The sequence below is a fragment of the Lacerta agilis genome, chromosome 18, assembly GCF_009819535.1.
Source record: "Lacerta agilis isolate rLacAgi1 chromosome 18, rLacAgi1.pri, whole genome shotgun sequence".
Taxonomy (NCBI): Eukaryota; Metazoa; Chordata; class Lepidosauria; order Squamata; family Lacertidae; genus Lacerta; species Lacerta agilis.
The window spans coordinates 7,538,952-7,564,921 of record NC_046329.1 but is presented as its reverse complement, the minus strand read 5'-3'; the positions used below and the strand labels follow the sequence as shown (position 1 = coordinate 7,564,921).

The window sequence follows — 25,970 nt, the reverse complement described above, 5'->3', positions numbered from 1 at the left end:
ACCCGAAGGAGTCTCAAAGCGGCTCACATTCTCCTTTCCCTTCGTCCCCCACAACAAACACTCTGTGGGGTGAGTGGGGCTGAGGGACTTCAGAGAAGTGTGACTAGCCCAAGGTCGCCCAGCAGCTGCATGTGGAGGAGCGGGGAAGCGAACCCGGTTCACCAGATTACGAGTCTACCACTCCTAACCCCACCACCACACGGGCTCTCAAGAACCACAGTGAAGGAGAGTCTGTTTGCCTGGCGAACACAGTCTGTACCTTCAGAAAGTTCTTCCTGATGTCTAGAGAGGGAGAGAAGGAAGAACGGGGAGGAAAGTTTTGGGAAGGAAACTTTTTGTCCAGAAGTGAGGTTTCTTACAAGAGGCGAGAAGGAACGCAGAAAGAAAGGTCTTAAGGAGGACATCTGTAGACAAAAGGATGAGTCACCATGCCAAAGGGGAACAGAATAAAATTCTTAGCTGTTCATGAAGAAGAAGAAGAAGAAGAGTTTGGATTTGATATCCCGCTTTTCACTACCCGAAGGAGTCTCAAAGCGGCTAACATTCTCCTTTCCCTTCCTCCCCCACAACAAACACTCTGTGAGGTGAGTGGGGCTGAGAGACTTCAGAGAAGTGTGACTAGCCCAAGGTCACCCAGCAGCTGCATGTGGAGGAGTGCAGACACGAACCCGGTTCCCCAGATTACGAGTCTGCCGCTCTTAACCACTACACCAAACTGGCATCTCATGAGAGATGCGCGACTGCTCTTGCCCTTGAATTGAAAAGGTTACAAGTATAACTGGAGGGGCTGGGTTGTGGGTGGGGGGGGCAGATCTCGAAAGGTCTCGCTGCTTCATTATTTTGGAGACAATAAGGCGATGGAGAGGACTCTTGAGAGAGTGGGGTTCTGAGTTGGAGAGCAGCAAGGAAAATAGGGGTATTCAAATCTATTGTGCTGCCGAGGAAAGTCTCGTAGGAGAGGCTACAGAGCGGGGCCTTGGGGTGGCGGGGAGACTTTCTCAGAGAAAGGGGCACAAGCGGAAATTTGTTGTGGAGTGAGGGGGGCGGGGAGTGAGAACTCAAGGAGAGCTTGGCTGCAGGATCAGGCCCAATCAGTGCAGGATCCTCCTGTCGTCGCCGTGGCAAGCTGCAGAATTTGTCCGGGCGAGGTTTTGCACAGCACGCTGAAATCCAAAAGATGGATAGATGATAGATAGATATAGATATAGATAGATAGATAGATAGATAGATGACAGATAGATGATAGATAGATAGATAGATAGATAGATAGATAGATTGTCATTGTACAAGTGCAACGAAATTGAATGCCATCCCATAAAAACAAAACAAAAAACACATTTTCAGCCACACATGCACATACATACACACCCGTCATAACTCTCCAAAGTCATATTATCTAGTTACGGCTTGCTTTCCTGCTGCTGCGCTTGGCCTGCTGCGCTTTAAAAAATAAAGATGGAAGATGAAAACTCTCCGCCTGTGTTGTTTGAGAACATCCCAGTCAAAGCCAGTGGGGTTTGCTTCTTTCTGAGTAACCTCTTCTCATCCAAGGTAGCTAGATTGGCTATGGAAGCGGTGTGTGGGGGTGGGGTTCCTTTTACCGGACTGGTTAATCCCAGTCTCGAGCTCTGCCCAACACTCAGCTTCATAGGACACCCACCGCTTCCTGTGTTATGAGAAACTAAAAAGTCTCCGAACGCTGCAACTTTTGCACGCTGCAATTTCCCTTCTGCTGTTGCAATTCCACATATTTTTTTTACTCTAGGGGGCGCCCTTGCCCTGTTCCATCTCCCTTGTTCTTCCAGTTCCAGAAAGCTGTTCAATATAGCACATGGGGCTGGATCCGGACCAATCACCTTCTCAATCCGGCCCGCGGATGTTCCAGGAATCAGTGTGTTTTTTACATGAGTAGAATGCATCCTTTTATTTAAAATGCATCTCTGGATTATTTGTGCGGCATAGGAATTTGTTCATTTTTTTCCCTCTTCAAAATATAGTCCGGCCCCCCACAAGCTCTGAGGGACAGTGGACCGGCCCCTTGCTGAAAAAGTTTGCTGACCCCTGCTACAGCAGGTCTGCGCTTTTGTTTTTGTTTTTAACAGAAATGTGGTTCGGGTGTCTCTCTCGCTACACAGACACACACACACAAAATTAAAAACAGTGTGACCCTTTTATAAATAAAAAATAAATAAAACGGCATAAGAAATACAAACTTGCCAATTTATATCAATTGTCTTCTCACTACTGATAGAATTGTAGAGTTGCAAGGCCACACACACACACCCGCAGTGCAGGAATAAGTGGCTGGCATGGGATGTTACTCCTACTCAGAGTAAACCTATTGGGAATTCTGGGCATGGTTCACCAGATCTGCTAGTTCTCTTCCACCGAGCAGAAGTCCAATTGGCTGCAACTCACGAGGTTTGTGTTTCACATAGTGACTTGAGAAACTTGTGTTACGAGAAACTAAAAAGTCTCCAAACGCTGCAACTTTTGCACGCTGCGATTTCCCTTCTGCTGAATCAGATCCTTGGTTACAAATAAATGATGATGATGATGATGATACCCTCCAGCGTTTCTCCAGTGAAAATAGGGATGTCCTAAGAAAAAGTGGGACCCAGGTGGCGCTGTGGGTTAAACCACAGAGTCTAGGGCTTGCTAATCAGAAGGTCAGCAGTTCAAATCCCTGTGACGGGGTGAGCTCCTGCCCACCTAGCAGTTCGAAAGCACGTCAAAAGTGCAAGTAGATAAATAGGTACCGCTCCGGCGGGAAGGTAAACGGCGTTTCCGTGCGCTGCTCTGGTTCGCCAGAAGCGGCTTAGTCATGCTGGCCACATGACACCCGGAAGCTGTCTGCGGACAAACGCCGGCTCCCTCGGCCTATAGAGTGAGATGAGCGCCACAACCCCAGAGTCGGACACGACTGGACCTCATGGTCAGGGGTCCCTTTACCTTTAAGAAAAAGTGGGACATTCCGGGATCAAATCAGAAACCGGGACGGCTTCTCTAAATCAGGGACGTCCCTGGGAAATAGGGGCACTTGGAGAGTCTGCAATGAATAAATGAAGCAGCTATACAGCATGCGTTGGTGAGCTGAGCTTCCCTTACGGAACAAACCATGCTATCTCTTGCAAAAGAAGAAAGTTCAGGAAACCGCACTCGTGTTTGTTTGCCCTGGGAAAACAGGTAAAGAAGCCCAGCCCATCCTGAGCTAAAGAGAAGTGCTTCCTTGCTGCACAAAAATGGTTTGCTGCTGGCTGCTGGGTGTGTGTGTGTGTGTGTGTGTGGAACAAACTGCAAACAGATCTGGGGATTCTGATTCAGATATTTAACCTGATTCTGATTCAGATATTTAATCTGATTCAGATATTTAATTTCTGCAGCCGGTGGTGGGCCTGAGGAACAGCAGCAGCAGCAACAACAAAAAAGCAATTGCACCTCTCTCTCCCAAGCACCATTTTGGGAAGAATGGGAAACTGGTCTTTCAGTTGCATCCAAAGGTCATCTAGCCCAACCCTCTGCAATTCAGGAATCTTTCTGCCCAACCTGGGGCTCGAACTCACAACCTTGAGATTAAGAGTCTCGTGCTCTTACCAACCGGAAATGGACTCGTGGGACAAGTCGGGAAGCATCATAGGTGCCAACCCCCTGGGGCCCCACAAAATTCCCCATGAAGGGGCCAGGCACCCACAAATTTTGGTGCACACTGCATGGCACCCATGGCCCCAGGTGCCCAGAGTCGCAGGGCCAAGTTGGCACTCCTAGGACACACACACACACACCAGCGGGCCGAAATCAGCTGGATAGCTCAGTTGCTTAGAGCGTGGTGCTGGTAACACCAGGGTTGCAGGTTCGATTCCATCTGCATATTCCGGCATTGAAGAGGGTTGGGCTAAATGATCCTCAGGACCCCTTCAAACTCTATGATTCTTTTCTCTTCAATTATGTTCTGAAAACTGGCCTACAAGCCAGAGGTTATCCGCCCCGGCCTGTAGTTCTGGCTAACTCACAGGATCTCTTGCGTTTTCCTTTTGTATCTTTAATGTTGTGAACCGCCCAAGAGTGATCTTCAAGGCACTCTGCCCATGCTCAAAGGCACACTGCCCGTTTCAGCGGCTCCGCCTTGCCGGACTGGAAAGGCGCTCTGCACATGCCCCAACGCGTTTTGCGCCCACATTGATGATTCGTCGGCTTCCCCTTGTGGGAATCAAGGAAAGGCACTCTGCACATGCCCCAACGCACTTTGCTCCCACATTGATGATACGGCGGCTTTGTGGAAAGGCACTCTGCACATGCCCCAACGCGCTTTGTTCCCACATTGATGATACGGCGGCTTTATGGAAAGGCACTCTGCACATGCCCCAAAGCACGTTGCGCCCACATTGATGATTCGGCGGCTTTATGGAAAGGCACTCTGCACATGCCCCAAAGCACGTTGCGCTTACATTGACGGTTCGTCGGCTTCCCCCTGCCGGAATCATGGAAAGGCGCATTGCGCTCACATTGATGAATCGACGGCTTCCCCTTGCGGGAATCATGGAAAGGCACTCTGCACATGCTCGGAGCCATGACAACCGGGAGAGAGGGAAGGGAGGAGATCGGGCTCCGGAGGGGAGAGGGCGTCTCCCTAGCCGGCTGAGTCCCAGCAGCCCGGCCCCTCAGCTTCCCGCCCGCCCCTGGGCAGAGCCGGCTCCGCCTTCTGGCTTCCTCCCGACTCCTTAACTCCCAGGGTTGCGGCCAGCGGACGCGGATCTTCCGCGGTTCTTTTCTCCGGCGATGTGAGAGAAGCGTCGCTGCCGCCGCCTGCGCTGGAGCGCATCACCCGCGGCCGCGGAACGATGGAGCGCGCAACGAGGCTCTTCCTGGCGCTGGATGTCCTGTGCCTCGTGGTTGGTAAGGGAAATTTGCCCCCCCCAAAAAAAAACACTACTAGCCCCCCCCCCACTTCCCTGTCCTGTCTGTCTGCGTTTGAACCCCCTCCCCAAATTTATCCCTCCCTTTACGCGCCTGGAAATGGGGAAAGGGGGCATCTCCTTGGACCCCCCCACTCCTCAAAGCTGCCCATCTAAGACTTAAGCAGCCTGGCCCAAGTCGACTCCATCTCTCCCCCCCCCCCTAAAAAAAGTTAGCTCTCCCTGCACCCAAAGACGCCCAGCTAAACTAACCAGGACACCCGCAAAAAATTGTGAATAACAGGCGTGGCTTTTGCAAATTCCTTCCCCCACCCCCCCAAAAAAAAGTTTATGGGGGAGTCTTATAGGAATTGTTCCTAAATCTGATCTTCCACCAACTGCTTTTGCTGAACCGCCCCCCCCCCAAATCTGGGATATTTGCCTCACTTGAGACACTCTGGATCTTAAATGGGGAGGGGGGGCTCTGAGCAACTTCCTTTCTCCTGCTTTGGGGTCCCCGGGACCCCCACCCTATAGACACACACGTGCACAGTCTTTTTCTCCAGTTAAGCATGTCTGTGCCTTAAAAAAGTAAAAAATTAAAATTTAACCCCCCCCCTCCTCAATTCAGATCCCTAGCAAGGAATGATGAAATCCATTATGCAGTCAACCTCCTAGCTGGGGGCGGGGGGGGGGAGAAAGAGAGAGAGAGAGACACCCCATATTTTCCTAATTTGGTCTCCTTTTGTTGTAAGTTCTAAGTCATCTTCTTATTTGCTACCGCAAAGGGGGTGGAAATGGCCCACAGGCTTTATTGATACCATCTGGGGGGGTGGGGTTGGAGACTGGGGGGGGGGGTGAGGGACCACTCCCTGCCCCCCCCCCCGTGCAATGAAATGTTGGCTTGGTTCGGATGCCAGCTCATCTGAATTCCTTGTTTTGATTATTCCTCTGTGAGGGATTGCCACTCCCCCTCCCACAACCCCACGTCTGAGGGAAGATTCGAATCCAGCACTCCTGTAGAAATCAGCCTGGCAGGGGGGGGGGCACCTTCCGGCTCCACGATTCTCTGGTTTTTGATCGGTCTCTGTTTCAAGAAATGCCCTTCACACCGTCTGTCAATCACCTAGTGCAGGAAGGGTCTTAATTCGGCGATTTGTAACGACAACCCTAGAAGGCGGGCCGGGGAGCTGTTTTCTTTTGTTGCTGTTTTTTTGTGGAGGTGGGCTCTGAGGCTGATGGAATGGGTGGCTGGAAGGAGATCGAAATCGGTTTGACCCACTGCTGTTCTGTTCTTTGCTCAGAATTCTATCCTCCCTGCCAACTGAATGGTCCTCGGGGCGGGTTATGATAATTTGCAGTAAAACTCACATACAGAGAGACCCCAGAACCACTCCGTCCACCAGCCTTTAACTCCCCTGTCCGGTGGTGTGCTACAATCTTGGTGCAAGTGGGAAGAGATTAAAGCAAGATTCTAGTCCTCATAGAGGTCTGGTTTACATAGGGACCTGCCTTCTGTCGAGTCAGGCCATTGATTAATATAGCCTGGCGTTTCCAACTCTGACCGGCAGCAGCACACCGGGAGTTTTCATGCAATCACAAAACTGTAGAGTTGGGAAGGGACCCCAAGGGTCATCTAGCCCAGCCCCGTGCAATGCGGGAATCTTTTTCCTCCACGTGGGGCTCGAACCCATGACCCTGCGATTCAGAGCCTCGTGTTCTGCCGACTGAGCTGGTCTTGCTAGCTAGGGATGATGGGAGTTGTAATCCAACAACAGTTTGGGAAGCGTTGTTTTAAAAGGCAAAGCAAGGTTCTAGTCCTCGTGCTGGCTCCGAAGGAAGGGCTGGTTAAAAGAGGAACTTAGTAAGCTGCCTCTTATCGAGACAGGCACTGACCGGCAGCAGCTTTCCGGGATCTTTGTGCATGGAGTGCGCTGCTTGCATCCTGGAGGCGGCTTTCCCCCCGGGGCCTTGCAGGGGGTTGGGCTAGATGACCGCCTGGGGTCCCTTTCCAAGTCTACGATTCTAGGAGATGGCACTGGGTGAAGGGGAAGAGGTGGGGGTGTGATCCTGGCCTGGCCAGCAACATTGCAGTCTTCTCCCTACCCTCTGGCCAGAAAGTGGGGCAGGTTTGTCTTCACTTTGAGATTCCCGGAGGTGACTTTTTGGCTGCCCTTTGCTTCCGTATTTGCCTGTCAAGGTATATTATGACCTTTAAACCGATGTAGAACGAGAGCCATGGAGCAAATGAGAAGCCCAGAATGAGACCTGCTGGATCAGTCGTTGGACTGGTCATGTTGTGCGGATGCCCGATTATCGTCCTCCAAAGCAACTCCTCTATTCCAAATTTAAAAATGGAAAGCGTAATGCCAGTGGTCAACCAAAGAGGTTCAAAGACCCTCTCAAGGCAAATCTTAAAAAATGTAGTATAAACACCAACAACTGGGAAACACTGGCCTGCGAGCGCTCCAATTGGAGAACAGCCTTTAGCAAAGGTGTCATGGGCTTTGAAGACACTCGAACTCAGGACACAAGGGGGAAACGTGCTAAGAGGAAGGCTCGCATGGCAAACCCTCACCGGGATCAACTTCTGCCCGGAAACCCTCACCCCCTCGTCCTCAATCCCCAGCCCGTAAAATAATATTTCCCCCCCGCAGGTGGTAGAAATGTTCCTTTGAGTTCTGTCACGGCAAACAGCCCACCCCCTAGGCAAATTTATGGAAAATACAGCTTAATTCCTCTCTCCCCCCCCCTTTAATCCCCTTGGCCGACAACTGCCTTGTGGCTGAGAGTTCCGCCGGTTAAACGCTGGGTTGTTTCGAGGGCTGAACCTCCCAGTGCTGAAAGCAGGAACCAAGGTTCTGTGCTTGAACGGGGCGTTTTCAGAACCTCACACGGTTCTCCTGTATTCTGGGGACCCCACCCCCCCGCATCGCACCCCACCACAAATTCATTATCGGTCAGCTGCGTTTGTGAAAGTCGAGACTGCAACAGATTGTTGCAGTACAGCTTCAGGTAAAAGTAAAGGGACGCCTGACCGTTAGGTCCAGTCGCGGACGACTCTGGGGTTGCGGTGCTCATCTCGCTTTACTGTCTGAGGGAGTCGGCATACAGCTTCCGGGTCACGTGGCCAGCAGAACTGAGCCGCTTCTGGCGAACCAGAGCAGCGCACGGAAATGCCGTTTACCTTCCCGCCGGAGCGGTACCTATTTATCTACTTGCAGTTTGACGTGCTTTTGAACTGCTAGGTGGGCAGGAGCTGGGACCGAGCAACGGGAGCTCACCCCATCATTGCGGGGATTCGAACCGCCGACCTTCTGATCAGCGAGCCCTAGACTCTGTGGTTTAGACCACAGCGCCTCCTGCATCCCTCTTCAGCATCTTAACAGGAGCATTATTCCTATTAAGACACAGGGAGATGAGGAGCATTTCAAGTGGCAGGGAGTTCCCCCGTCTCGCCTCCCCCTGCTATTCTGCAGAGCTCTTTTTCTTTTGGGTTACAACACGGCCCCCTCCCCCTTCACCCATGCATGCAGAAATTGCTCCCTTATTCCCCCCCCCCTCCCAAAAAGGCCCCGTTTTGCTCTCAAAATGACAGGCACTCAACCACTTCGGTTTGCCATGAGAAGGAAATGATGATAGGGGCCGGCTGGAACAAGAGACGACCTTCGGCCCTATGGGAAGATGGCAATCAGCTCCTAGTACTTTTGCCCTCCGGGGAAAATCCATACTTGTTTATTGCAATTAAAAAAAGAAAGAAAGGGGGGGTGGAATGCAAACCCAAAGGCCCCTCCTCGGAAGGTGCCGGTTATCAAATATCTAATTTCCATGTCCTTATGTTGCTTGGCTGCAAAAATAATCCAAATAGTGCTTACCCCACCGAAAAATAATAATTGTGTGTGGTGGGGAAACGTGGCACACCGAAAAACCCAAGTTTTATCCAACCCATTGAGAGATTTGTGTTCCTCACTTTTTTGGGGGGACCTGTGATTGGTCAATGAGTTCCTAAAGACTGAGCTCTGTGTGAGAGTTCTGTGGTTAGTGTGGTTAGTGTGTGGTGCAGGTGTTGGTGTGGAGAAAGTGGTCAGTATAGAGAGAGAGAGAGACAGAGAGAGAGGAAAAGATTTTGTTTTGTTTCTTTTATTTTGTAAAGTCTGTAAATAGTAACTTATGGATACTAGTTGCTTCAATCAATAAATACTGTATATAGTTAAGCAGTGAGTTGCTGAGTTCCTGTGTCGTGCTGTCCAGTCAATTACACAACAGCCAGAAGCTTCCAGAAAAGTCTGCATCTAACTCTGCGGTGTCCAGGAATACGTTATACTCCTGACACTAAATCTTAAGAAAGCCTGTATTTTATTAAGGAAATTTGGGAAGGATAGGAACGCAAAGGAGATTAGCTAAGCAGGAAACGTGCAATTAAATACATATCCCGGGGGTGGGGGTCGCAGTGGAAACCTACGAAATGTAACTGCATGCCAGGGAACGTTGAGAAGAGCCTGGTGGCTGGATGAGGCCGATGGCCCGCGGTCGACAGCCGGTGGGATGCCTGCTGAGCAGGACCCGAGTGCGAGAGCCGACTCTCCCCTCCTATGGGTTTCCAGCCACTTGCATTCAGAAGCATAAGCGGTGCCCCGCTGGGAAAGCTCCCGTGGCCAGCAGCAAAGCCGTCTAAATTCGCGGCAACCGCCGCCTCCAGTGGCAGGGAGTTCCGTAGTTTTTTTTAAAAAAAATGATATTTATTGTATTTTCCAAAAACAACAACGAATACATAAAATAACAAACAAAGAAAAAAACATACTACAATACAAAACATCTACACAAAAAAACAAAAACAAAAAAACAAAAAATTATTTTAAAAATCTAAACTTTCTTCACAGTGGACTTCCTCCTGTTTCCCCTTATTGCGTCCCTTACAAGATATTTCACGTAACTTCCCAATTTAAATCTATCACATATTTTAAAAAATACCAATAATCCAAAAAACATTTTCTAAATCTATTTTTACATTCTATACTCTCCTAAAATTCACCTTATTTAATTCAAATTATATACTTGACAGCCTATCCTTCCTCTTCAAATAAAAACCTAATTTTAGGGAGTTCCATAGTTTAAACGCACGCTGCATGAAGAAGTCCTGTCTTTTTTTTAAAAAAAAAATCTCGCCCCGAATCTCCCAGCCTCCAGCTTTGCTGCATGTCCCCGCCAGTCCCTCTCTCTCCATTTGCCATTTAATAAACTTCCTATCCTGTCGATCCTCACCTTTCCTCTAAACTAAAAAGTTTAGGGGAAAAAATAGGTTCCGGTACTCGCCATGATGTTGTTAACGGGAAGAGCCACGCTTTTTTAACGACAACCAAAAGAGGTACCCTTGAGAACCCTCTTGGTGGGGGGGACACAAACAAAACAGTGGGCATGCACAGGATTGATCTAGGATAGCTCATGAGGCTCTTTAATCCCAGGGTTGTGGGTTCGAGCCCCACGTTGGGCAAAAGATTCCTGCATTGCAGGGGCCGACTCCCAAGAGACTGCGATCTACTCACAGAGTGATCTACCCCCCTTTTGAGGGGTTTTTAAGAAGGAGGAAGGCCCATTCTGGGGGGTTCGGGTCAAAGTTGTTGAGCTTTTTCAGGGAGTAGGTAGAATGTTGAGCTTTTTTAAGGGGAGCCGCAGTTGTTCAGCTTCTTTGGGGAGGAACCAATGATCTACCAGTGACCTACTGCAGACATCCAGTGATCCACCAGTAGATCGCGATCTACCTGTTGGACATGCCTGGACTATATCGTGGGCAGGCCTGGGGACCGGATGCGGCCCAATCACCTTCTAAATACGGCCCATGGTTGGTCCGGGAATCAGTGTGTTTTTACACGAGTAGAATGTGTCCTTTTATTCAAAATGCACCTCTGGGTTATTTGTGGGGCCTGCCTGGTGTTTTTACATGGGTAGAATGTATGCTTTTATTTAAAATGCACCTCTGGGTTATTTGTGGGGCCTGCCTGGTGTTTTTACATGAGTAGAATGTTTCCTTTTATTTAAAATGCATCTCTGGGTTATTTGTGGGGCATAGGAATTTGTTCATATATTTTTTTTCCAGAATATAGTCCGGCCCCCCACAAGGTCTGAGGGACAGTGGACCGGCCCCCTGCTGAAAAAGTTTGCTGACCCCTGGACTAGATGAACCTGGTGTTCCCTATTCTATGACTGCAGCGGTAGCGAGATTCGGATCAGGGAATGTAGTGCGACAGGCTTCCTTTTTTAGCGGTCCCTGTGTGTGGGATCAGCTGCTCTGAGTGTTGTGCATATCTTATTCTTTTTTGGTCTTTATGATATATGGTTTATTTACACACATAGACAACCTGAGCCTGCGATGGAGGGGTCCCCAATGTTACGCTCCAAGGGGGTCTTTCTTCTCCCATACCAGGCCAGTCTGCAAACATCACCCATGTCGAAGCGATGATTCTCCAACATCAGCTTCGTTGGACGGGTCATGTTGTGCAGATCTTCCTCCTCTATTCCGAACTTAAAAACGGAAATCGTAATGCTGGTGGCAAGCGAAAGAGGTTCGAAGACTCTCTCAAGGCAAATCTTAAAATAAAATGTAGTATAAACACCGACAATTGGGAAACACTGGCCTGAGAGCGCTTCAGTTGGAGAACGTTGTTGTGTTGTTTAGTCGTTCAGTCGTTTCTGACTCTTTGTGACCCTATGGACAAGAGCACGCCAGGCACTCCTGTCTTCCACTGCCTCCTGCAGTTTGGTCAGACTCATGTTAGTAGCTTCGACAACACTGTCCAACCATCTCGTCCTCTGTCGTCCCCTTCTCCTTGTGCCCTCCATCTTTCCCAACATTAGGGTCTTTTCCAGGGAGTCTTCTCTTCTCATGAGGTGGCCAAAGTACTGGAGCCTCAGCTTTAGGATCTGTCCTTCCAGTGAGCACTCGGGGCTGATTTCCTTCAGAATGGAGAGGTTTGATCTTCTTGCAGTCCATGGGACTCTCAAGAGTCTCCTCCAGCACCATAATTCAAAAGCATCTATTCTTCGGCGACCAGCCTTCTTTGTGGTCCAGCTCTCACTTCCATACATCACTGCTGGGAAAACCATAGCTTTAACTATACGGACCTTTGTCGGCAAGGTGATGTCTCTGCTTTTTAAGATGTTGTGTAGGTTTGTCCTCCAGCACCAGAATTCAAAAGCATCAATTCTTCGGCGATCAGCCTTCTTCTTTAGTTGGGGAACAGCCTTTCCCAAAGGTGTCATGGGCTTTGAAGACGCTCGAACTCAGGACGCAAGGGAGAAATTTGCTAAGAGGAAGGTAGGCTTGGCGAACCCTCACCGGGATCAACTTCTGCCTGGAAACCTATGCCCCCACTGTGGAAGGATGTGTGGATCCAGAATTGGCCACCACAATCACTTACGGACTCAATTCAAAGTCTTGGTGCTGACCTTGAAAGCCCTAAACAGCCTCGGTCCAGTATATCTGAAGGAGCGTCTCCACCCCCATTGTTCTGCCTGGACACTGAGGTCCAGCTCCGAGGGCCTTCTGGCAGTTCGCTCCCTGCAAGAAGTGAGGTTGCAGGGAACCAGGCAGAGGGCCTTCTCGGTGGTGGCGCCCACCCTGTGGAATGCCCTGCCATCAGATGTCAAGGAAATAAATAACTATCTGACTTTTAAAAGACATCTGAAGCCAGCTCTCTTTAGGGAAGTTTTAAATTTTTGATGTTAAATCGTGTTTTTAATATTCTGCTGGGAGCTGCCCAGAGTGGCTGAGGAAACCCAGCCAGATGGGCGGGGTATAAATAAATTGTTGTTGTTGTTGTTGTTGTTAATTCATTTGTGCTGATGTTATCTGTGGTTGTTTCCTTCTGCGAGAAGGAGGCGCAAGGAGCTATTGGACAGTATCCATGTAGTGGAATGCTAAGTCCTGCCTTTGTTTTGGGGAGGAGCTAAGGAAGCAGGCAGGTCAACGGAGGCTCCTGCCTTAGCTGGATTTGCTTAGCCAGGAAGGCTTTGCTTTGTTTAAAAACCACCCGTGCAAAAAACAAGCGATTCCGTAGGCTGAACCCTCCCACCGTTTTTTTTGCATTTACACGGAGCGACCTTTCTCCCTTTGACATAAAAGGGGCGCCCCCTCCTGCCCTTGCAAAGTGACCGTGTAGAGTCTGGCCTGCTCTTTAGGGTTGTCGTGACAAAGATGCAGCGCAACCAACATCTTTGGGAAGGCGGAGAGAGGCGAATGCCACGAATAGAGAGCAGGAGTGAACCAATCTCTGTTTGAGGAAGTGTTTTTAATTGCCGGCTAAAAGATACTCCTGATTCCGCTGGCAAAGCGTTTTTTCGATTTTTTTAAAAAGTGTAAACACCCGTAAAGATTGGAGACACATGCTTACACATGCTTTTTGAAGATGTCCTACCTTCTCCTAAGCCGCTGCAAAATATGCTGTAAATGTGAGGAAGGATAGACAGAGGAAAAACGTTGCGCATTTGATGATTCGACAAAATCCATACGATTCTCTGAGGCAGGGGTGCCCAAACCTTTTTCAAAAGGGGCCAGATTTGAAGTGAACATGCGTGAGGGCCGACCAAAGTTCTTGAGCTTTTTTTTTTAGGGTTGAAGTTGTTGATTTTACCCCAGGACATATACTGCCACAGGGGCCAGGTTAAATCGACCGGCGGGATGGATTAGGCCCCCAAAATGGACTCTGGACATGCCTGCTCTAATGGTTGGGAGAAACTCCCCAGGGAGGAAAGGCTACAGCATTTGGGGCTTTTTCGTTTAGAGAAAAGTTGTGTTAAAGGTAAAGGTACCCCTGACCATTAGGTCCAGTCACGGACTACTCTGGGGTTGCGGTGCTCATCTCGCTTTACTGGCCGAGGGAGCCGGCGTACAGCTTCCGGGCCATGTGGCCAGCAGGACTAAGCCGCTTCTGGCAAACCAGAGCAGTGCACGGAAACACCGTTTACCTTCCCGCCGGAGTGGTACCTATTTATCTGCTTGCACTTTGACGTGCTTTCGAACTGCTAGGTGGGCAGGAGCTGGGACCGAACAACGGGAGCTCACCCCGTCATAGGGATTTGAAACCCCAGCCTTCAGATCATCAAGCCCTAGGCTCTGTGGTTTAACCCACAGCGCCACCCGCGTCCCTAAGGCCCGTGATAGAAGGGTACAAAATTGTATGCAGCAACGGAGGAAGGGTTTTCCTGCATCTCGTGAAGCTGAATGTTGGAAGATTCAGGACAGATAAAAGGCAGAACTTCTTCATGCCGCGGATAGTTTGAACTGTGGAACCCCCCCCCCCTGCAGGAGGCAGCCACCCCCACCAACTTCAAAAGAAGATTAGACAACCTCGGTATGCTCTGCCTCCGCCAATGAAGGCAGCAACGTTTATGAATGCCAGTTGCTGGAAAGAAGGGAGAGCGGTGGCGTAGCGTGGTTTGCTGGGTCCCGGGGCAGGCACGAAGAGTTTTCTGGAATACCCTCCTTCCCACTAGAGCCAAGCGGGGCCACCCTGCACCGCCTTTGAGCCCGGAAGGCCAATGCAGCCCTTTGGTCCTCTCTCACAAAGCAACTCATGTCTGGCAGGGTGGCGCGAGGAGCCGAATGTGCACACACGCACACCACGAAAAATGTGCCTGGGGCCTGGCAACCCGCCCTCCGCGCTATGCCCCTGGGGGGAGCGTGCATTTGCGCTCGGAACCTGCTTGCAGGTTTCTCTCCCGCACTGCGAGAGAACAGGAGTTTGGGCCAGCTGGGCCATGGGTCTGATCCTGCAGGCACTTCCTAGGTCCTGAATGAGAGAAGAGGCTGGCTCAGACTCTCTGGGGAAAAGCTGCCGGATTGAAAGATCCGGATGAGAGAGAGAGAGAGAGAGAGAGAGAGAGAGAGAGAGAGAGAGTTCTGCCCGTCCATCGATTGTTGTTCGCTGTGCATCGGGGTGTGGTTTGCTGCCTGAGAGGCTTGGCGTGGGCTGCCTTTGAAACTGGCTTGCGGCTTGGCGAGAACTTTGGCTAGGCAGGTACGGAATGCAGAAATTCCACCTGGATTGAGTAACTTTCTCCTCGGCTGTTTTATCTCGAGTCCTTTTGCTTTTCGTATGCACCGCACAATCTTGCAAAGCACACAACTTTACCCCCAAAAGGATCCTGGCAATCGGGGTGGATTTGTTTTAAATCACTTGTCAGTAAGACTTGATTTAAATATTATTATTATTATTATTATTATTATTATTATTATTATTAAACAGACTCCTTGCTGGTACAATATTAATATTTACAACCCGATGAAGATTTCGTTTTTTGGAATAATAGATTTTCAGAGTAGTTTTTTTACAGCGATATCAAAAATGACTGATTCGGTTATACTATTAGAAATACATAGATAGTTATGAAATCACTGTGAGGTTTAATAAGTTAACTGTTTATATTTGGACAACTTTTCATGGAAGACAATCTTACTCGGCTACGAGGGATCGCCAAGGAAGAAGAGAGCTATCCGGACACACCCGGAAAAGCCAGCTTTTTTTGTGCCTTTCCCGCCAAATTAATAAGCTTTTACTCGCGAAATCAAGCTCCCTCTGTGCTTTTTAAGGAAGCAGAAACGACCTCCCTGCAATTTTAATTTACCACCCAGTCCTGTATTTTAAACCTCCTGTTTTCCATTTCCTCCACCCCCATTTAACTCATTTACGTCCTATTTTTATATTACACCTCTCCTACCGTGCCGTAAAGCCTTTCCCGCGCCAAGTTCCTTGGTTTTATTTTAAGGTGTGTTCGTTTTTAGCTCTCCCGAGACAATCGGGTGACCGTCCCTTGCCCCGGCGAGCGCAAAGAGGACTTCTCCCAAAATAGTTACCTACTGCTCCATAATCTTTTCTTTTTTTCCCGTCCCCAAAGCGCCTCTTAAAAAAAGCACGAAAAGGTTTAATTTGGAGTTTCTGCAAGCTCTTCTTACCCCTAAATCTGGTTTAACCACAGGTGGGCATCGCTGGCGTCAGGGACCAAGTGGCAATTCGGACTGGTTTACTCTTTCCCCGTTGCATTTTTCATCTGGGAATAGAAACAGGGGTTTAAACGACAGTCTAAACGTGTCTCTAAAATTAGGATTTCTCGTTGCACCTGCTTCCTCCAGCCATATTTATATATATTATATGCTTCCTTAGGCAGCCACGAGTGGATAAAAGCTTATGTTTAGAGATCACCTGGCTAGGGTTAGACACCCCCCCCAATACAGTTTTTGCGTGAGCGAGGAAGGATATAAATATCATTTGCGGCCAGCTCTCCAGCGGTTTTGGGGTCAGGCAACATAGAATCATGGGACGCGCGGGTGGCGCTGTGGTCTAAACCACAGAGCCTAGGGCTTGCCGGTCGGAAGGTCAGCAGTTCGAATCCCCGCAATGATGGGGTGAGCTCCCGTTGCTCAGTCCCAGCTCCTGCCCACCTAGCAGCTCGAAAGCACGTCAAAAGTGCAAGTAGATAAATAGGTACCGCTCCGGCGGGAAGGTGAACGGCGTTTCCGTGCGCTGCTCTGGTTCCATAGAATCTCCTGGACTTCCATCCTCCTCTTTATGGTTCCTGTTATTAATCATTTCCTCCTGCACTTTTTATGATAATCCAAATCTTTTTACATCTCCATTATGTCCAAAATTCACCATTAAACTACAAGCATTATTCCAATCCTGCTAAGGAATTTAACTGCTTATAATGGTTCTTAGGAGGGACGCGGGTGGCGCTGTGGGTTAAACCACAGAGCCTAGGGCTTGCCGATCAGAAGGTCGGCAGTTCGAATCCCCGCAATGACGGGGTGAGCTCCCGCTGCTCGGTCCCTGCTCCTGCCCACCTAGCAGTTCGAAAGCACATCAAAGTGCAAAGTAGATAAATAGGTACCTCTCCAGCGGGAAGGTAAACGGCGTTTCCGGGCGCTGCTCTGGTTCGCCAGAAGCGGCTTAGTCATGCTGGCCACATGACTCGGAATCTGTATGCTGGCTCCCTTGGCCAGTAAAGCGAGATGAGTCGGACACGACCGGACCTAATAGCCAGGGGTCCCTTTACCTTTACCATAGAACCATAGAACCGGAAAAGGACCCCCAGGGTCATCTAGTCCAACCCCCTGGAATCTTTTGCTCCACGTGGGACTCGAACCCACAACCCTGACATTAAGAGCCTCATGAACTACGCCATTTATGGCCCGCCTTGTTTCTCCATGGAGCTCTAGGGGGCATGTAAGCGGTTCTCCGGCTCCCCCACCCCCCCACGACAACCCTGTGAGGCTGGGGGCGCTCTGCGCATGCTCAGAGACCATGCACAGCTCACCAAGGGGACGTGGCCAGGGAAAGGGTCATTTGGCCCAAGTTAACGCCCTGCTTTGCGGGAATCTTTTGCCCAATGTGGGGTTCGGAGCCACAACCCCGAGATTAAGAGTCTACCCCTGATCCGGTGAGGCGGCCCCGAAATTTTGGGGTTTGTCGGTTTGGGTTTTCTTCCTCCGCAGGCGGAAAGTGGAAATGGGAGAGCAGTTTCCCTCATGCTTAGAACCGGTTCGGCAAGTTGCCTTTGCAGAAGGGTTGGGCAATCCCTAATAAATGTGGGCGGCCAAGAGACTTGTTGACACTGGGAGCGTCCTGCCCCTCTGGGTTCTTCTGCGGCCGCGCTCAAAACAGCGCCACCCTTTAAATCCGGGAGCTCTGGGCTCAGCGTGCCCCCTCTAGCGGCCGTGGGGAAGCCGCTGTTTCGCTCCCCCGCCACCCAGGATTGAAACTCCCAGCGCAGGGGTCGGCAACCTTTTTCAGCCGTGGGCCGGTCCGCCGTCCCTCAGGCCATGTGGGGGGCCGGACTGTATTTTGGGAAAAAAATAATAATGAACGGATTCCTCTGCCCCACAAACAACCCAGAGATGCATTTTCAATAAAAGGACACGTTCTACCCATGTAAAAAACACGCTGATTCCAAGACCGGATTGAGAAGGTGATTGGGCCGGATCCGACCCCCAGGTCTTAGGTTGCCTACCCCTGACCTAGCAAGCAGTCTTTCTTTCTTTCTCTCTCTCTCTCTCTTTCTCTTCTCTCTCTCTCTCTTTCTTTCTCTCTCTTTCTATATTTCTCTGTCTGTCTGTCTGTCTCTCTCTCTCTTTCATTCTTTCTTTCTTTCTGTTTCTTTCTCTCTCTCTCTCTTCTTTCTCTCTCTCTCTATATATTTCTTTCTCTCTCTGTCTCTGTCTCTCTCTTTCTATATTTCTCTCTCTTCTTTCTCTCTTTCATTCTTTCTTTCTTTCTATGTTTCTTTCTTTCTTTCTTTCTTTCTTTCTTTCTTTCTTTCTTTCTTTCTTTCTCTCTCTCTTTTTCATTCATTCTTTCTTTCTGTTTCTTTCTCTCTCTCTCTTCTTTCTCCCTCCCTCCCTCTCTCTCTCTCTCTCTCTCTCTCTATATATATATATATATATTTCTTTCTCTCTCTGTCTCTCTCTCTCTCTCTCACTTTCTATATTTCGCTCTCTGTTTCTTTCTCTCTCTCTCTTCTTTCTCTCTCTCTCTCTATATATATTTCTTTCTCTCTCTCTCTCTCTCTCTCTCTCTTTCTATATTTCTCTCTTTCTTTCTTTCTTTCTTTCTTTCATTCTTTCTTTCTTTCTATGTTTCTTTCTCTCTCTCTCTCTCTCTCTCTCTCTATTTCTCTCTCTCTTTCTCTCTTTCATTCTTTCTTTCTATCTCTCTCTCTTCTTTCTCTCTCTCTCTATATATTTCTTTCTCTCACTGTCTCTCTCTCTTTCTATATTTCTCTCTCTCTCTCTCTCTATTTCATTCTCTCTCTCTCTCTCTCTCTCTCTCTCTCTCTCTCTCCTGTCTTCTTTCTTTCTTTCTCTCCCCCCTCTCTCTCTATATATTTCTCCCTCCCTCCCTCTCTCTTTCTATATTTCTCTCTCTCTCTCTCTCTCTCTCTCTCTCTCTCTCTCTGTGTGTGTGTGTGTGTGTGTGTTTCTTTCTCTTTCTCTCTCTACTCTCTCCCTCTGATGAGGACCCACCTCCCAAGTCTGAAACTCTTGCTAATAAACTTGCACGGCGTGATTTACTGCCGCCTCGCTCCTCCTGACAACCTTTCTCTTCTCCCCACTTCCAGCCTCCCTGCCGTTCATCATCCTGACATTGGTAAACTCTCCCTACAAGAGGGGGTTCTATTGCGAAGACACTTCCATCCGCTACCCGTACAAGGCAGACACCATCACCCACGGAGCCATGGCCGGCGTGACGATTCCCTGCACCGTTCTCATTGTAAGGAAAGCGGTTGTTACGATAGCAGGATCTCACACTTTGATCCTTACAACAGCCCTGCGAGGCTGATTTAACCTGTTCGTCTTTTGTATACCATTCTAGTATTAATTTGTACATTTTGAGACTAATTTTGTTTTCAGCTCTTTTTCAAATATGGAGGTTTCATTTTTGTCAACTTTCCCCCCTTTTTAAAGGGAAATTCCCTTATTCCGTATAGGATTCCTCGCAAGAAAAGGGAAAAGTTGACAGCTATGATCCAATCTCAGTCGAACTCAAGAGCCTGGCCCATTGAAGTCAATGGACATGACCAATTTAGGAACTCATCTACATTAGTAAAAAAAAAAAAAAAACCAAACAGCGTTTCGAATGCGTTATAAACATGCAACACCAGATGGCGTCAGAGAGCAAAAAAAAAATCTATGTGATTTTCCATAGCGATTTTTTCCCCTTCTGTTAAAACGATTTAATTTCTTACTTATTTATAGCGTTTTCCCCACTGTGTGTAGATCCACCCTAGGTCCATTAATCCCATTGAAATGAAGGCACGCGACTAATTTCAGTCCATTAATCAATTTCTCTCTCTCAATAGCTCAGTTGGTAGAGCATGAGGCTTAATCTCAGGGCTGTGAGTTCGAGTCTCACGTTGCGTAACTGCATTGCAGGCGGTTGAACTAGATGACCCTTGGGGTCCCAACTCTACAATTTTATGATTCCTCTATATATATCCGTTTGTAGATTTCTGCCGGTGAGGCATACCTCGTCTACACCGAACGCCTGTACTCTCGCTCCAAGTTCAACAATTACCTCGCCGCCCTCTACAAGGTGGTGGGGACCTTCCTGTTTGGCGGCGCCATCAGCCAATCGCTGACAGACCTGGCCAAGTACATGATTGGGCGCCTGCGGCCCAACTTCCTGGCGGTCTGCAATCCCAATTGGTCGAAAGTCAACTGCTCGGTTTATGTCCAACTGGAAGACATCTGCCAGGGCAACGCCAAAGACATCACTGAGTCCAGGTAAGGGTGGAAGGAGTGGGCTGGGCGGGCGGACTTGATATCTTGGCAGCTGCTCCCCAGACACCTGCAGAGCTGCTGCCGGTCAGAGCAGGCAGTGCTAGGCTGAGTGGAGCAGTCTAGTTAACCGTTCCTAAATATTTCGGATGCTTCCATCGCACGCGTTCTTCAGAACGCTTGAACAACAGCTCCGTCGGCCGAGCACGAGACGCTTAATCTCAGGGTTGTGGGTTCGAGACCCACGTTGGGCGAAGGATCCCAGCATTGCAGGGGGTCAGACTAGTTGACCCTCGGGCCCCGTTCCAACTCTATGATTCCTTCCACCAGGCAGGGCCAGACCTCTTCACTCCAAGGACTCCGCTACACGAGTCAAAAAACAGCGTTTTGAATGTGTTGCAAATGTGCAACACCAGATGGCGCAATAGAGCAGAAAACTTTCCTGTGTGGTTTTACATAGTGGTTTTTTTTAAATTTTGTTACGATGATTTGATTTCTGACTTATTTATGGTGGGGGTTTTCCTGTGTGTAGATCCATCCCAGGAACAGTTGCCCACCAAGTACTTTTAGAACCCGAATATGTGTTTGTTTGTTTATTATTTGTAATCTCTCTCTTTTTTTCCTCCTAGGTTATCTTTCTATTCCGGACACTCCTCATTTGGAATGTACTGCATGATGTTCCTAGCAGTAAGTGTGCTGTTTGTTTCCCGACTTTGCCAGCTCCCAACAGAATATTATATTATTATTATTATTATTATTATATAGCGATAAAACATCAACAATTAAAAACCTCCCTAAACAGGGCTGCCTTCAGATGTCTTCTAAAAGTCAGATAGCTGTTTATTTCCTTGACATCTGATGGGAGGGCGTTCCACAGGGAGGGCGCCACCACCGAGAAGGCCCTCTGCCTGGTTCCCTGTAACCTCACTTCTCACAATGAGGGAACCGCCAGAAGGCCCTCGGAGCTGGACCTCGGTTTCAGGGCTGGACAATGGGGGTGGAGACGCTCCTTCAGGTATACCGGGCCGAGACAGTGACTTGCCCAAGATCACCCAGTGTCCTTCATGGTCTCGCCCAGGTCAGAGTCCAACCCCCAAACTGTTACACCACACTCTAGATGCCGGCACTAGAGGTACCTGATCTTAGATGAACCCACCAATGATTCCTGCATTGCAGGGGGTTGGACTCGATGACCCTTGGGGGGTCCCTCCCGACTCTGCGATTCTGTGATAGGACAGATACATCCTGGTTTTCTGCAAAGGACTCGTAATGTGGTGAACTGGGTTCGCGTCTCCTCTCCTCCACATGCAGCTGCTGGGTGACCTTGGGCTAGTCACACTTCTCTGAAGTCTCTCAGCCCCACTCGCCTCACAGAGGAAGGGAAAGGAGAATGTGAGCCGCTTTGAGACTCCTTCGGGTAGTGATAAAGCGGGATATCAAATCCAAACTCTTCTTCTTCTTCTTCTTCTTCTTCTTCTTCTTCTTCTTCAAAGAGAAAGGAGGAGCAGAATATGGAGTTCCGGAAAATAAGGCAGAAAGGGGAAAGGGCGCACAAGTTGAGGGGAAAACAGCAGCTCTAGTTGAGGGAGCAACAACCTTTTTAAAACAAAGCAAGTTTCTAGTCCTCATTGTTAGGAATAAAGGTGTGGTTTGAAGAGCCACATAGAAAGCTGCCTGCTGCTGAGTCTAGCTCGGGATAATCTGCACTCCCTGTCAGCTAACTCTCCAGCCTTTCAGGCCTACGTTGAGACTGAACCAGGAACCTTCTGCATGCAAGGCAGCCGACCCATTCTGCAGGTCAGAAATCTGCTCTGCAGCCAATCCCTCCTCTCTCTCTATCTCTCTCTCTTTCCAGCTCTACGTCCAAGCACGCCTGGTCGGGCGATGGGCACGCCTGGTTCGACCCACCATCCAGTTCTTCCTCATCTCCTTCGCCATCTTCGTGGGCTACACCCGGGTCTCGGACTATAAACATCACTGGAGTGACGTGTTGTTGGGGCTCCTGCAAGGAATGCTGATCGCTGTCCTCATCGTAAGTCTGTGGCGGTGGGGGGGGGGCTGAGGTGGGAAGGGGGCACAGTCCATCGGGGGGGGAGCTGGCAGGCTGGGGGTGCGGGGAACTGAGTTCGAATCCCCAGCCGGGTGCCTTCCTGCCTTCACCCATCCTCTCCGTAACACACAGCTCCTAAACCAGTTCCCTTGTGGTTCTCTTCCTGCTTCCGATTGGCTGGAATGCCTGCGAACATTCCGTGATGTCACTATTCGTGGTCTTCGTTTCGTAAGATTTATACATTGTTTGGTTGTTAAAAAAAAAAACCAAACAAACCACACACACACACACACACACACACACAGAAAACCTCAAAGTTGTTTAAAGAAAGATAAAGGAGGAGTACTGAGGTCCAGCTCCGAGGGCCTTCTGGCAGTTCCCTCGCTGCGAGAAGCCAAGTTACAGGGAACCAGACAGAGGGCCTTCTCGGTGGTGGCACCTTCCCACCAGATGTCAAAGAGAAAAACAACTACCAGACTTTTAGGAGACATCTGAAGGCAGCCCTGTTTAGGGAAGCTTTTAATGTTTAATAGATTATTGTATTTTAACAATTCTGTCGGAAGCCGCCCAGAGTGGCTGGGGAAACACAGCCAGATGGGTGGGGTATACATAAATAATAATTATTATTATTATTAAACGAGGAAACATGCAAAAATACTAAAACGGGTTAAAAATCGCCTCCGTTTTCTAAACATCGTCAGAGTCAGCTTGCCGAAACGGGACGGTTTGTATTAGCAGGTGCGGAAACGAGTTCTGCAAAGGCAGCCAGCTGCTTGATGTCTATAGGCAAGGAGTTCCAAAGTTCTTACAAACGCCAAACAGGGCACGTTTAGCAGGGACAAGTCCACCAAACAAAGCACTTTGCGGGGTCCCAAGTTGTTGTTGTGGGGGGGGGGGTGTGCAGGTTATATAGTAACACCTTGACCTCGGCCCAGCCGCAGATTCAGCAACCATTGCAGACCTCTGAGCTGGACCGGGGTTCTGCGCTGACGACTGGCATTGTAACCCGCGAGGCAATATTCCCTGCGTCTGAATGCTCCCTCTGCCGCTCTCAGCCCCTCGATAATAATAAATGATAATAAAACTTTATTACGGTCATAGACCAGCAAAAGAGAAAATAAAACGATAGTACATAATATAAATATTTCTTAAATATCGTCTTTTAACAAATACTATTTCAGATCCCGTGTTAGATTAAAATTTAGCTAAAATTTAATAGGAGATAATTCCATTTAAGTATTATCCGCTATGGCTTGGTGGACGGCTTTATCGCTGTTGTCAGTCGATGTCAGTCTTGACGCGTGATAGCAAAATTTAGCTACCATCATAGTTCGCTCTGGGTTGGTGTCCTCAATTAAATTATCTAGTCAGCATTTCAATTGAACGGCCTGGTAGATTTTTTTAACAGGGGTTCGATTAACTCCTTCCTCGAATCTCGATACAGAGTGCAGTGTAGGAGAACGTGGCTAATAGATTCGATTTCCTTGAGATCGCAAGGACATAGCCTCTGTTCTATCGGGATCCGAAGATATCTACCAGTTAGTAACGCCGAGGGTAATGCATTAAAACGAGCCCATCGGTGTCTCGGGTTTTCTAACATCTTTAGATAGATAGCTGGGTGGTTAGGGCGGTGCTCATACAGTTGTCTGTACGTTGAGGGGATATTTGCTGCCCAATGCTCTGCCTCCTGGGAGTTCGCAGGCACTGGGAGTTACGTCGCAAAAACGGCGCTTAAATTTCCTGCCCCCTTCCAGGTCCGATACGTCTCCGACTTCTTCAAGCACCGGCCCCCGCCCCCATGTGCCGAAAACCCCGCCGCACACAAGCCCAGCGTCCCCCTCAGCGAGCCGGATCGGAACCATTACACCTACGAGGATGGGGCCTGAACTCTTGCCTGAAGTCGTGTGTCTCTTTTTTCTTGGGGGTGGGGGGGCAGGCAGAAAGACTCGTCTCCTCCGCTCGACCGAAAGCGCTTCCCTCCTTCCCGAAAAGCCTTTTGCTTTTGAACTTTCGCGATGGAGGCAATTGGGAGCGGCCGGATTATTTCCCCCCCCCCCCATTTTTATTATTATTATTTTTTACCGTTTGTTCGATGCCCGTTATAACTGCACAATGTATTTTGCACCTCTTAGATTTTTGCACCCGGAAGGGGGAAAAAAAAATCTGCCAAAAGGCAGGAAACAGACTCTTAACTTCTTGCAGAAGTGCGTGTTGCCTGTTTTAAGTTCTTCCATCGCGGGAATCTCGGAAGCGTGGTTGCTTTGAGGTTGCCACCGTACCCTCTGCGAAGTGTCCGTGCTCTTGTGCCGTTAACAGGAGCCTGGCCTGCAGATTTTAAGTGGGGAGTGTGTGTGTGTCATAGCTGTCAAGTCTCCCTTTTTTGCGGGAAACTCCCTTCTTCCAAGCCGTTTCCTGCTGCTATCCCTTATTGTTGATATCCCTTAAATTTCCCTTATTTCCAGGAAGGAGAGTTGGAGTCCGGAGACTCCTTGAGTCCCTGCCTTTCTCAGCCCTGCCTGCCTGCCTGCCTACCTCACAGGACTGTTGTGGGGATTAAATGAGGACCAGGACCAGGGAGCTCCTTGGAGAAAAAGGTGGAATATAAATACCTACTAACAAACAGACAGACAGACAGATATATAAAGAAGAAGAAGATAAAATAGACGAATGTTTCTTGGCAACAGGTGCTCAGATTAAGCATTGCTGCCCCTAACTGGAGGCAGAGCAGAGCCAACCTGGCCAGAAGCCATCAGTGGTCCTCTCCTCCTGCATGAATTTGCCTAATCCTTTTCTAAAGCCATCCAAGTTGGTGGCCATCGCTGCTCCCTGTGGCAGGGAGTTCCAGAGGTTAACCGTGTGCTGCGTGAATAAGTGCTTTCTTTTCTCTGCCCTGATTTCTCTTTCCTGGTGTAAATTAATTTGTAGCCTGGGGGGATTACCGCGGCGTGGACTGTCCCTGAGAACCGTAGACTGTCCCTGGGACGGGTGAAGGTGCTGATCCCTTATTTTCAAATCCGAAACTTGACAGCTATGGTGTGTGTGTGTGTGTGAAAGTTCGCCAGCAGACCCGGGCAGCCGTTTAAAAAGCGCAGGCGCCGGAAGGGTGCTTAAATCCTCTCCTTCTCCTAGTAAGTTGGCAACCCAACCGTCCCGGCAGCAGAGCGATAGGGTCCACGCTGGCAAAAAACGAAAAAAAACACCATTCCCTTAAGTCTCTCCTCCTCCCTACCTGCGCACAGGGAGTTTTTGGCACAGAGTTTCTGAGTAACCGGATCAGGGCCCATTATCTGAAGAAGAAAAAAGGGCCGGCAGGCTGGCATGCAAGCAGGTGGAGAGAGATGCCCGTGTCCAGGGAACAAGTTGGCAACAGGTAAAAGGGGTATTGGAGAGGGTGAATCTCTTTTTAGCCCGTGACGGCTTGGAGAAACTTCAAATTCCAACCCCCTGGTTTTCCGCCGCCCGACGAAATAAGAGGAGAATTCAATAAAGCAGAGAAAAACCTTGCAGCGATCCTTTGCTAAGGACCCTTGTTTTATTTATTTTCTGAAGTACTGCTCTCTGCCCCAATCGGCCGAAACATCAAATGAGAAACAGGTAGACTCTCCTTCCTTGGTGGGGTGGGGTGGTTTTCTAAGCAGATTTGTCCGTTTCCCGCACCCACGAGGCCCCGAAACACGGGCAGCGGCACCAGCTTCTGGCGAGACTTCGCCGGAATACGCCACCGCTTCGCGGTTGCCGCCACGTGGCTTGGGTAAGCGGGGGG

The 25,970-nt window shown here is 49.2% G+C and overlaps 1 protein-coding gene across 1 annotated transcript; it reads left to right on the top strand.

The window, feature by feature from the left end:
• Positions 1-4,718: 4,718 nt before the first annotated feature.
• Positions 4,719-24,115, top strand: PLPP2 (phospholipid phosphatase 2). The gene is made up of 6 exons (XM_033136822.1): positions 4,719-4,893; positions 18,999-19,150; positions 19,886-20,163; positions 20,787-20,844; positions 22,013-22,189; positions 23,962-24,115. The coding sequence occupies exons 1-6, from the start codon at positions 4,839-4,841 to the stop codon at positions 24,091-24,093; spliced, it is 852 nt and encodes a 283-aa protein (XP_032992713.1). The 5' UTR covers positions 4,719-4,838; the 3' UTR covers positions 24,094-24,115.
• The last annotated feature ends 1,855 nt before the right edge of the window (positions 24,116-25,970 follow it).